Below are 12,502 nucleotides of genomic sequence, written 5' to 3' on the forward strand. Positions count from 1 at the left end.
ATGTGATGTAATGAATTGACGTGATGTAATTAATTGACATGTGATGTAATGCAGCGTTGTGCAAGTTGCAGAACTAAGGCAACTCCTCTGCTCTTATTATCTCCACTATTGTAATGCAGGTGTGTTAGAAGTAGTTGGAAAGCTCGCTGTCTGCTGTCTCTGGTGTCCAGTTTTACTCCTGTGTTACTGCTCAGGGGGACAAGCTTCATTTATGTGCATCTGTATGTTTCACTCATCGGACAAATAAATTCTGATTCTGTTGTGTTTTCACAAAGCAGGCTTCTCCATCCACCAGAGAGACAGAGTGCCAGTGTGACATCATCCATAAAGTCACCGAGAGGTTGGATGTCAGACGGATCGCTTAGTGGGGAAAAGAACTGCAGCCACAGGACTGTCATACAGAGCACTGAACACCTTCCAGCGAGGGGGTGGAGCTTCAGAGGCTTCAGGCGACACGCCCCCCCAGTCTCAGAGCAGAGAAGACTGAGGATTTTCTCACTATTTCAAAGCCTAATTTAACATACTTGTCTGTGTTTTTTTTCCCATTCAAATTTGGATGTATGAACAACCCATACTTCTGTGGTGTGATGAACTTAAAACTAATTTTCATTTCTACTTTACGGCATCTTTAACCATAGAGTCATTTGTCAGATTTGCAGGCCAGCAGGAGAGGAGGGCAAAATGTATGTTCAAGTAGTGCTACTGGCTAATGTTTAGGCAACATTAGGGTGTTGTGTTGTTTTTGGACACACTGCGCCGCCCCAAAAAATATTTATCACCAGCCGCCACTGGTTCACACCCCAATGAGGGACGTCAAGGTAGACCGCCACTTGCTGATAACAGAGACAATAGACTGTACTGCTATACACTTTAGTGACAATCAAAGAATTATACTGAGTTACTTCAAATAATTGCCTGATAGACGTCTAAGTTTCACTTCGCTCTCAGCACAATGCTCCCTTTCCTTTGCAGAAACTCAGCTGGGCTTTTCCTGGTGGCATGGCATGGTTATGAGGTATATATCAATAGATTTGTGTCACCACTGTGATTCTGGTTAAAATCAGGAACTCTATTGCAACCTGAATCAAAAAAGTTGTGTGTGGTGGCGAGTGCTTCACAAGCTAAATGTGGATATCATTAGTATGTCGAGAAAGTAAGACATGCAGATCTGTATCAGTTAAGCAAAAGTGTGTTGATAAACAACAATGAAGAATGCAAAAGGATTAGAGAACAGAGCAATTAAGTTAAATCAAGCAGTGAGAAAGCATCTTTATATCCCCTGCATCCTCTCTATACCGAGAACAGATATTAGATATCATCTGCGATTCCGTCATGATACATTAACAGTGCAGAAGCATATGATATATGTTAAGCTAAATGGCAAATCCATACATACTTGCTGTAACATGAAACAGAAGTCTGCCAACACTGATGGTACATTTTGTGTACCATAATTGTGCTTCTACAATACATGACAAAAAAAAAGAGAAATGTGGTTAACACATCCACTGTAAATCTAAAACCTTTGTTCCCTGTCAACTGACGTCGCATTGAAACTTTATAACGCTGGTCAGAGGTCAACTCAACAGTGTACGTTGCTTAGAAATGGTTTATCTGATGTAATCTGACTGTATGTATGAGATACAGGTGTTTCGCAGTTCACAGAGCAAAGGGGATATCTCATCAAGTGAGTTCACCCATGCTGCATCAGTTTGTAAATGTGTGTTTCACTGAGACTGCACAATTGGATTTTGAACTTTTGCCCTATAGCATGGTAGCTTAGAATGGAAAACCTTGAAAAATACACACACACACACACACACACACACACACACACACACAGAGAGACAGAAAGAGAAAACGGAACACATTTCAAGGACTAATACAGGGTCGGTGCACTCTGGCTTTAGCCTAGAACATAAGCTTCCCACATTACTGCAGTAGATTTAAATGTACTTGAGGTCCCATGACACACAAAAACCCAACCCTATATGTGCCACTTTAGGACTTTAATGCATTGCAAGCAAATCTGCTGGACAAAAAAAACACATTACATGACACAGAACCTTTCTCAAATAATGGCAAACCAAAACACTGACCTACACAGCCCCTAACAACAACAAAAAAAAAATACATCAACCAGAGAGCAACTGCTCCCTCAGAGGGCACAAACTGTCTGCCTGTCACAAGCAATGTTTACTCTTCCTGTGGCCTGGCCTCAATACGGCAGCTCCAGTGTGCCGGCTGGACTAAGTATGTGTCCCTCCATGGCTGGCCACCCTATTTAGTACTTGTGTAATACTTTGCGCCCTGGGAATGAACTCCATTACTGGGGTAGCTTGCTTTCTTCTTTCTCTCCTTTTCTCACCGGCTTGCATTGCTTGTGTTTATAACACAGGGGACCAGCATCTCCCGCAGGCCTTCGGCTACAGGCGGGGAGGTGATTTCTTTACCTCTGAAATAACACAGCGTGGGTCCGCTCACATCACAGGTCACTCTTGTGATTAAAAGTTGCTGGGGTCCTTGGAGGGCTGCGTGTGCGTGCAGATGTGTGTATGATACGGGTGCCACAATACAAGCATGTATTTGCACCTATTTGCATTTCTTTACAGAGAAAGAAAGAGCTGTGTGATTTCCATCCCAATCATGTGTTGTAACACCCGAAAGAAAAAGCCCTCTAACAGAGCTCCATTCCTTCTTTCCTCTGAGGACGCGATGACGTCGTTATCATAACGCATTTCTCTGGCTCACCTGGCTTGGACCGGAACCACAGCCTTTATGTGACTCTATACATGTTGAAGCACATCAGACATGGGTTCAGATATCTCCATATAAGAATGAGAAAGGCAGTGCCTGGGCTCCGGCAGGATTTAACTAGCAGGCATGACACCGAGAGGAGCTCCTCACATTGACTTCAACAGGATTTAGCGAGATGAAAGGCTACAGGGAAGAAAAGAGAGGCGCATGGAAGGAGGAAGATTCAGAGAAAGAACAAGGAGGAATAGAAGCAAAGGAAGCAACACAAGAGGACATTGTGAGAGGACAGACTGGTGGAAAGACACAAAGGGGTGTCACTAGAAATGCCCAGGTATGTCTTACTAAAATGTAATGGTGAATAATATCGATAGAGGACTCTCAGAAAAACAAAAGACAGTGTTTAAAAATGTAGAAATAGTGGTGTGTTCCCTGTAGAGGAAGAGATGGGACTTTAAACTGGCAGTGCTCAGGAGTGTCACTGCAACAAGGAGGAAAGTGGTTAAAGAGAGACCACAGGTGAGCTAAAGCAGAGTCACTGAGCTGGAAAGAAGTAAAATTGTATGTAGTTTGCTTTGAGGGCAATGGGGGCTGGAGCCCTAGCACGCACGCACACAAACAGAGGGAGAGGATGACATGCGCGCACACACGCACACGCACACACACACACACACAGGTGAGCCTTCCAAACTCAGATCAGACACACATGGCAGTGGGAGCTAAAAGATGTTTCATGATGAGCAGCAGCAAATTATGCAACAACATTAACAAAAGCACATGAACACACCTCCGTACTTGCCTGGGAGGTGTGCTAGGTAGCTGAACTAATGCTAATGTGCCAATAGTGCCTTTTTCACCTCAGAGCAAAGCCTCCTCACTTTGCATGACTAACTTCACCTTTAACAACGGAATATGCAACAAGCCTGCAGGTAACGACCCAGCAATCAAACGCATAGCCGTACTTAGAAGCTAAATAACATAAAACTACATACTATGAGGGTGAGCACTGATTATTTATGCCACAATAAAAAACATTGTTTTATCATATCTGAAAAGTAAGTATTGTGTTACTTTCTGGCTCTGATGATATGAGGAAAAGGTAAATGGACACAGAGTTGTCACTTTCCTTAAACGTGCTTTCTTTTTATTTGCCTTTTTTTTTTTATACTCCAAAGTTTTGTTTTAATTATTATTATTATTTTGTTCGTTCCTCTCCTCATTTTTTTTTTTTTTTGCAAACACAGAAGAACTGAGTGGGAGGCAGAACATTCACAACTCAACAACAGAAATGTGACTGGCTCTCCTGCCAACATCAGTAGAACAAAATGTTATTCTGAAAGGGAAAGACTTTATCCACCCTCAAAAACACTGCAAACTTGAGTTACCATACTTTGGATTTAGCAAAAGGAATGGAGTTGATTTCTTGGACTGATGGCCAAAAAAAACAGAACTAACATCATAATTCATCTCGGTTACCACCCTGCAACTCTGCAACACACACAAGTTTGTATTGCGTTTAGATGATCCAGATATAAGACTATTTTGTTAACACCCAAGTTCCTTTTCACAATTCGCATTAACATGCGACTCCACAGGTGTCTGGAGTGTGAACTCGTGATCGGATCTCACTTCCTTGGTTTATATGCAAATAAACACCTACATCACAAAAATAACCAAGTAAATAAACAATCACAGACATGTGAGGAAAGAGGATTCAAAGCAAAGTGTTTTTAGCTGCTTTACAGCCACAAGTTCAGTTTACAAGTAAATCTCTCCTACAATCTCTACAATTCAGTTGAACTCTGAAGAAATCAGCTGTTTATTATATCTATTAGATATTTTTCCGAAGTCAGCTGAGCAGGGAGTCCTTCAGTGGGGCCAAGGACGCAATCATATACACACTGCCAAATGAATGAGGCTAAAGATGTCCAAGACCTCCAAATAAATTCTTAACATTCAGATCAGAATGAAGATGAAGTTAGCATGGATGACCACACATGCATTACCCTCAACTATGAAGTCTATTTACCAGCAGACTGCACGAATGTAGATATTTTCTAAGATTTAAAATCGATGTGAAGACATTGCAAATGTTGGTAAAAAAAAAAATCGTTTCTTGAAAAAAATAAATACGTATGCATTTGAAGCAAAGAGTATTAATGCAGCAATGAAAGGTTAAAGCATAATAAAAGATGGGTTGAACAGAATATTAATTATGTAATAGTGATATCGGCTCATCATGACATAATAAATTACAAAATAAATTGACATGACAATTAGTAGTTGTATATAGTGGTGGTCTTAATAGAGAAATACAGCAACAACATGAGTGTGCTTTAGAGAAATGTCATCATTTACTCTGGCCCATAAAAATTACAGAAAACAGCCTTAAGCCCTCAGAGCAAAATAGATGTGGAGTTGGACAAAACATCCATCTGTCACTTTCTTTACGGCGCAGGCACAAGGCAATAACGAGGTTATTTGGCTGTTGGTATTTGCTGCCTTCTCCTGCTTTGTGCCTACAGGTGATGTGAGGGAAACCTCAATAAATTCAGCCATTCTGTCAACAAACTGTTCTTTACGTGGATATGAAGAAAGTGGAGCTATTTATTTTAGCATGGAAAATAAATATGTCCCCCGCTTAAAAAGCCGGGGGCCTAAATTCAAACAAAGCTGAATGGTGTAGTAGACCCAGCTGAGCTACATAACATCTCACATATTCAACACACTGGGATACACACTGCCTTCTGATACTTTTCTTTTATCCTATTCATTTATATATATATATATTTTTTTTTTCTCTTTTTTTTCTCGGATTTGTTCCCACTTCACACACAGTATCCCAATTTCATCTGTATTATCTTCAGAAAATAATGTTTAAGGTAATGAATGCTTTAAGGGTAGATACTGGAGAAGTGAGCAAACAAGAAAAAAGGAGGCTTTGTCATCCCCCGCTGCATCTCTGCCATATAGTGCCTGCAGTACACTCGCATCACTTCCACTTCTCTCCGCACAATGAGCCCGAGACATCAAAGCGGAGACTGAAAAGGAGGGAGCAAGAGAGACGAGGGAGGGAGACAAAAAGCATAAAAGCGACTGAGGAAGAAAGACTGAGAGAAAAGACAGACACCAAAATACCTGTTTTTTAGTGGAAATGAATGGTGTCATTAGAGAGAGATATTTTCTGCCGCACTGCCAGCCTGACTTCTATCTTTTCAGTTGGACATAAACCATTTAAATCTTAGCACTCAAAAGTAACAGTGGTCTCTAATAAAAAGCACATATTCAAGCATACAGCAGAACATTCATGGCCTTCCCTACAGTGGCTATATAACTAATTTCATTCAGTACCAGTGGAAATATGCATCCTCATATGGCACACAATCAGCAATATCAGCCAAAAGAAGAAATGCTGTCGTTTAAAAAGCAGTAGAACAATAATGATGTAAAATGCAAGTAAACTAGCCCATCTAAAACTTTAAACAGTAAATAAATAGTCAACAAATGGTTGCAACTCTGGTGAACAGAAGGAGAACAGAACTTATTGCCACTTTGCCTTCACAGGCACCTAACTGGTGTTATTTTAATATTATTTTCTGCTCATATTTTTTAGCTTGGCTGAGGTAATTTGTGGGAAATAAAAAAGAAAAGAAAAAACATGAAATGCAAATGAGCAGCTCATTCTTATTGTAAAATGATTAACATTCCCTCCACAGATCAGAGCAGGTTTCTCAGCTCCCCTGGTTGAAATGCTAATGGTGCTTCCAACACAGTTTAATGTCAATCCTATTCTACTTTTTTCACTGTTAGGGAGGAGCTCCCTGTCTCTATTTCCATACAGAGCAGCAGGAGGGACAGGCAGCAGGCTTACTCCCCCATCTGGATTTGGGGAATCAGCCCAGGACAAAAAGAGGATGAGAAATAGGAGGAGGTCCTCTTGTCCATGTGGGAGTGTTTTTGTTTTGTTTGTTATTGTTGTTGTTATTTTTTTGTTGTGGGTGTGGGGTGTGGTAATGAATGCAGACTTTAAAACTTGATTTTGCCTCTGCAGATATCCAACTTGTTTTAAAAGGGCATAAAAATAAAGATGGCTCCATACCAGCAGAGAGTGACGAAGCTCCCCTGTTGATTGCATTTATTTTTTATCCGTCACATTATTTTTATTTCCCTCCACACTCTGCTGGGTTGAATTCACGAGACCACATCGATCACACAGTGGATATTTGAGCAAGGCAATGTATCACCTGCTGGGGTTTTAAGGTTAGTAGGTTTTTAGCATTCATCTACAAAGGTGTGCAACACTGGTCTCTTCATTGCACTGTTTAAAAATGCCACCATGAAAAATTCTGCATTACAGTTTGAGGTATTAGGCTTAAATTGAGTTTTCTGGTTGTGAAATATTGACAAAATATATATTTTAAGAATTGACTGTGTATCACGTTCCATACGGGGTGTATATATGTGTGTGTGTGTGTATGAGAATAAAGAAAGAATATATATATTCACAGCATTTAAATTGTATCTGGATGCTTTCTTTATTATCGTTAGAGAAGCAGGCGTGTAAAACTAAAGCAAAGTCATGATCAACCAATTAATAACTCCAGTCAATCAGTAACCAGTGCTGGAAGACTATTATTAAAAAACAGATCCAAGTATGTAGTTATGTTTTTTTTTTAAATAAGTGTGAAATACATTCTTGAAAGCATTTACTGTTAAGACAAATCAGCACATGTTAAAAGAAGTTTTAAAAGTTGGGTTGGGGGGAATTTCTTTTTAATTGACTCTGTATCACATGCAGAGTGAGCAATTAATTGTTGCTCGAGATGCTAACACAGAGGCATCAAGAGATCAGTCCAGGGATGTAGAAGTGACAGCAGTGGGGGAATTAGCGTTGTGATGACTGTCAACACACAATCAGCACTGTGGTATCGTTACAAGGCTCACGTTGTTTAGTTTGGAGTTATTAGCTTTCTGAACATTGAGCAGAGTCGCTTGTAAAACACCCCAAGCTGCCATTCACTCGAAACTGCAAGACTTTCAGAGGCATGCTTTTGATTTAAAATTTTATATGTGCGTTCTTTCTGAGGTACACATGAGCCTGTGTTGTGTGTTAATATGAGTGTGTGGCAGCACATCATAACAAGTCTTTAAAAGCCCAGTTTTATTGCAGAGTACAGAGCACCGATTTATCATGCGACAGCAACTGAAATGATGGCATATAATCACACACCCTCAGTGAAACATGGACATATATGCCAAGGTCCCTGATCTAATGAGCGCTGTTGTCTCAGTGACAAAGCGCTAACCAGACAGACAGAGCTTTATGAGTCTGCTGTGAGAAGATACATGACTGCAATATCAAAGACAATTCAACAGGTGCTGAAACTGCTTTGTTTTCATCTGACTTTTTCTTTGAAGCTGTGCTTTAAAATATGGAACCAATTTGGCTTGCGTGCTCAATTGTTAAAGTCAAGCTGTGCAAGACAAAGGCAGACAATCCCTTTTTTTAACAGTTTGTTCCTACCTTCGGGTCAGCGGTGAGCAGCTTAAACGCCTCATACACCTGCCTCTCTTTGACTCCGCCCCCCAAGTCCAGGAAGTTAGCTGGCTTTCCTCCATGCAAGTCAATGATGTCACATGTGGCCATGGCCAAACCGGCTCCATTCACTGTATAAAAAAAAAAAAAAAAAAAAAAAAAAAATCATGTCAGTTGACTAAAAACAGTTTTATATTTGAAAATTAAGGACAAATAAACAGCAAATAACTTGAGCCATATATGGAGTTGCTAAACAAGAAGACTTGTGATATCAGTAATAATCATTTATATACACTTTCAGAAGTACTGTAATGGTACAGAACTACAGCCTAATATTGACCTAAAGTATGATGCATTTAAATAGTATAATGGGGCTAAATTTGCCAATTAAGTACAGGCTAAAGTCCAGAAATTGAAATGAAAGGCCCTGAGAGTAAAGTCTGAAGCCAGCAGACACGAGTTAATTAAAATAACATTACCGGTACTGAAGAAAAGATGGCATGTACTGTAAGAACACCCACAAAGGAATCAAGCACTAAATTATTCACTAAATAAGAGCAAATAGCCGAAAAAATGTCATACTTAAAAAGTGAATCGGTTGGAAATCTTCTAATCAGGAACATTCAAATCAAGCAACACAGAGAAAATTTGATTACAACTCAGCTCCTGACTTCAGAGAAAAGAGAGTTGATTAAAAGAGGTTCTGCTACGCTTTTTTGTGGACTGTGTCATCATTTAGCCGACTGCCAGCACTGCTACCCTGCTGGGTTGTGCGGGAGCCAAGTGCACAAAAATGTCTTACCTCATTTGGTTTAGCCAAGCTGAACTTGTGTCCTGGCAAGCTCCCCGACCGAGGTCTCAATAAAAGGGAAATTCGCTTTAACAGCTGTCACTTTGGTGGCTTACAGAGCTCTCAAGGAAGCTGCAGGGCCTTAAAAGCTGTTGTTGCTTTAAGAGAGTCTGGGAACTGGGGATGCTGAGTGTGTGAGTGTGCGAGTGTGAGTGCGTGTGTGTGTGTGAGAACGGGGAGAAAGCGCTAACAGACATCTAATGTGTTTATGAGGCTATGGGGTAAGAAGCGAGAGCACCTGTTAGTGCTGCTGTACACTGTAAAAGCTTTGATTTATTACAAGAGAGGGGGCCTTTAATGAGAATGCTAACAATCTGGCTCACTGGAGACTTTCTGGGTGGATTATAGCTAATTAGAACGCATTGGTTACGGCAGCGTTCCTTCTGGAGTCCTCAGAAAGCTGCTTGTAATGTGGACTGGAGGAGAGCCCAGGCTGCCTTTAGTTTGACTAAGTTTTAACTGTGGCCGAGCTTTTCACTTATGTGACTTTAGAGACACATTAAAGCCACATCCCAGAAAGGGGTTCACTTATGGGAGAATTCATTTATTGGTTGGTGTATGTGTGTGCAGGTGCATAGTTTCCATTACAGGATTTTGTATCCATACCAAAGCAGGCAATGCTTCCGTCCAGTCCAATATATTTGAGGTCCCACTTGGCTGCCTCCATCTCTGTGGGGTCGCTCTCAGTCATGTCGTCCATCGCAAACACAGCTTTCTGACGGAACTCAGCGTTGTCGTCAAAGTTGATCTTAGCATCAAAGCAGACCACTGGGATAAAGACGTAGACGAATGGGGAGATGACAAAGACAGAGTTAGGAATGACGACAGCAACAAGAAAAAGGACAAGAGTGACAAAAATGAAGATGGCAGACAAGGGAAAAGGAAAGAGAAGGAGGAATTCAGATATAAAAAGCTAGCTAATTACAATATCTAAAACCTGACAATGAGCTGAAGAGTGTCCCCTCGGCCTACTGGTCTTAATTATTTCAGAGGTTGGCTCACTAAGGTATGTGCTTTTGACACTGCCTCTAAGGGAAAGCCTATTATAATGAATGGACATTTTCTTTACACTTCAAAGAGAGTGAATTTCAAAGACACCACACTCAAGGCGCTAGCTGGAAAAATAGCAGACAAAAAAATGTAACAAATTAGTCAAACAGCTTACACTTAAACAATGACTGTAACTTAAAGGAATACGAGAAATGCACTTATTTGTTTTAATGGTGAGACTTGAATGAGACAAGTGGGACTACGGTCATGTCTATATTGTAAATATGTAGCAAGAGCCAGCAGGAAACAGTGAGCCTGTGTGGCTTGGCAAACCAAGGTAACAAAATCAGCCTGCCAGTATAAAACAACACATCACATCATATCTACTGTAATTTGTACACTTTAGCATAACTCACTGTAGTTTTACAGGGGTTAAAATGCAACATGGTTTAAGATAGTCCGGCACATAACCCCACATAAAACTGAAACTTTATTCCCGCAGCTGCTTGCCCTAGCTACATATTTACCTTTTAAATGGTAAATATCAATATAAATATCAATATATAAACAAGTACATTTTCCAAAATGTAGAACTATTTCTCTAAAGCAGTAATTCCAGAACTGTGGTACGTGTACCACCTGCTGAAAGGCCAAACGATTGTTATCTAATTCCCCAAAAATTGTCATTTGATTTAATTGTATTACAAACAACCATTATTACACAAACACATTCGTTAACAGTTATGTAAAAATTCGATGTTGATCATTTTAAAATTTCAAAAATAAAATTTGCCTGTGCCAAGCCACTTGCTTCATATCATATCACATCTGACGACGAACTACATTCGTTTACGCAGTCAGAATTGCATTCCCTCTGCTGTTGATTTTAGAAAACGGAATGAGTGGAATTTTTTTTTACCTATATGAGGTCCAAAAAAAGCGGAAGGACTGGCTGGTCAGATGAACCTCGATTATTAGGAGTTATTTAGCCAAACTTAGTTGCCTTTCTGAGGCTATTGCAGCGAAAATCAGTGCATTTTATTTCATGAAAATAAATGTTGGTATCTGCAGTGGGATGTGGGACTTGGTGAATTTGGTTTGGTACATAGTGGTAGATGACCTGAAAAATTTGAGAACCCAGACTGTAAACTTTGAACTATTAAAAATACAGCTAGTATGGTTTTAGGATAAACTATGTTTATGTCTATTAAACCTTTACAATTATAAAACGACATAGAACACATACACAGGTAGGAAAAGTATCATAATATGTTAATAAGTTTTGAAAGTGAAATATAGACAAAAACAAAAGTTAAAACAACACACATCGACACAGTACATGCAGCACACACTCTCCTGGGACGGGGGAGAAGACATACTGTGCCCTCCAGGTAAAGTAGCTCCCCCATGACACAATTTCTTTTATTTTGTTTTGACAAATCTATTATTGCAGTCTATTTACAAAATGTATTCAGCCATTACCAAACGAGACAAAAAAAAAAAAAAAAAATGTTCACCCCTGAGAAATTTTCCTTTCTGATACACGTCTGTTGAATGCCTGCCGGAAAATAGCTACGCTCCCTTGCGACATGTCAACAAATCGAACGAAAGAATGAGGTGATGTTAATGTGAAGCCTGCTTCGATCACAGCCACTGCGTCTTTCTGCTCGTAGTAAAGGAAACTCGTACCTCTCGGTATAAATTTTGTCAGTGTTTGGTAAAGCATACTTTGAACAAGAAGCTGCTTTTGAGGAGACTAAATAACATCAAAGACGTGATGCATCTTCAGCATGTTGTAAGACGTCTCAGTAGAAAACATCAGCCAATCTGTGTTAAGCAGCGCAGACAAGACAATCACTGTTATTTCTTTAGGGGGGGAAAACGCAAGTTCAGCAGAAGTTCAATGAAATCAGCATCACAAGAGCTCGAATAATGCTTTGTGACTATGCATTGTGTCTCTCTCCTCTGAATGATGAGCCCTTGAAATGTTAACCTGCAAACCTCGGCTTGACAGCAGGGAGACTGAAATCCACATATCTCTGTTTTTCTTTTTGAATTCAACTGTTTTCTCTCATGAGGGAGCACTTAATAAAGCAGAAACACAAACACTACAGAAATTGGACGTAAGCAGGCTTTGAGCCAATGAAATTGAACCTGGGCCCAGAGCTTTGGTAAATAGTGAACTATTTCACCATGTAAACCGGGGTCTCCAACCTTTTCCCTCCGAGAACTACTTTGACAAAATGAAAGTGTCGGAGACCTACTCATGTCTTATAATATTTATTTATATAGCTGAGCTCCACCCTAACCAGCTGAATATGCTTATTTTATGTGAATGATAACAAATTGATACTCAACACATTTTGTATCAC

The 12,502-nt window shown here is 40.0% G+C and overlaps 1 protein-coding gene across 1 annotated transcript in view; it reads right to left on the reverse strand.

The window, feature by feature from the left end:
- The window catches only part of suclg2 (succinate-CoA ligase GDP-forming subunit beta), a 100,539-nt gene that overhangs the window by 37,035 nt on the left and 51,002 nt on the right, over positions 1–12,502 (reverse strand). Inside the window, exons 8-9 of the mRNA XM_069147696.1 lie at positions 9,747–9,908; positions 8,279–8,421 (exon numbers count right to left, since the gene is read on the reverse strand). Coding sequence (XP_069003797.1) covers positions 8,279–8,421; positions 9,747–9,908 — 305 coding nt within the window. The remainder of the gene's footprint in view (positions 1–8,278; positions 8,422–9,746; positions 9,909–12,502) is intronic.

Source organism: Embiotoca jacksoni, unplaced genomic scaffold, assembly GCF_022577435.1.
Source record: "Embiotoca jacksoni isolate LCO1_2020_lvr unplaced genomic scaffold, fEmbJac1.0.p SCAF_1, whole genome shotgun sequence".
NCBI classification, from domain to species: Eukaryota; Metazoa; Chordata; class Actinopteri; family Embiotocidae; genus Embiotoca; species Embiotoca jacksoni.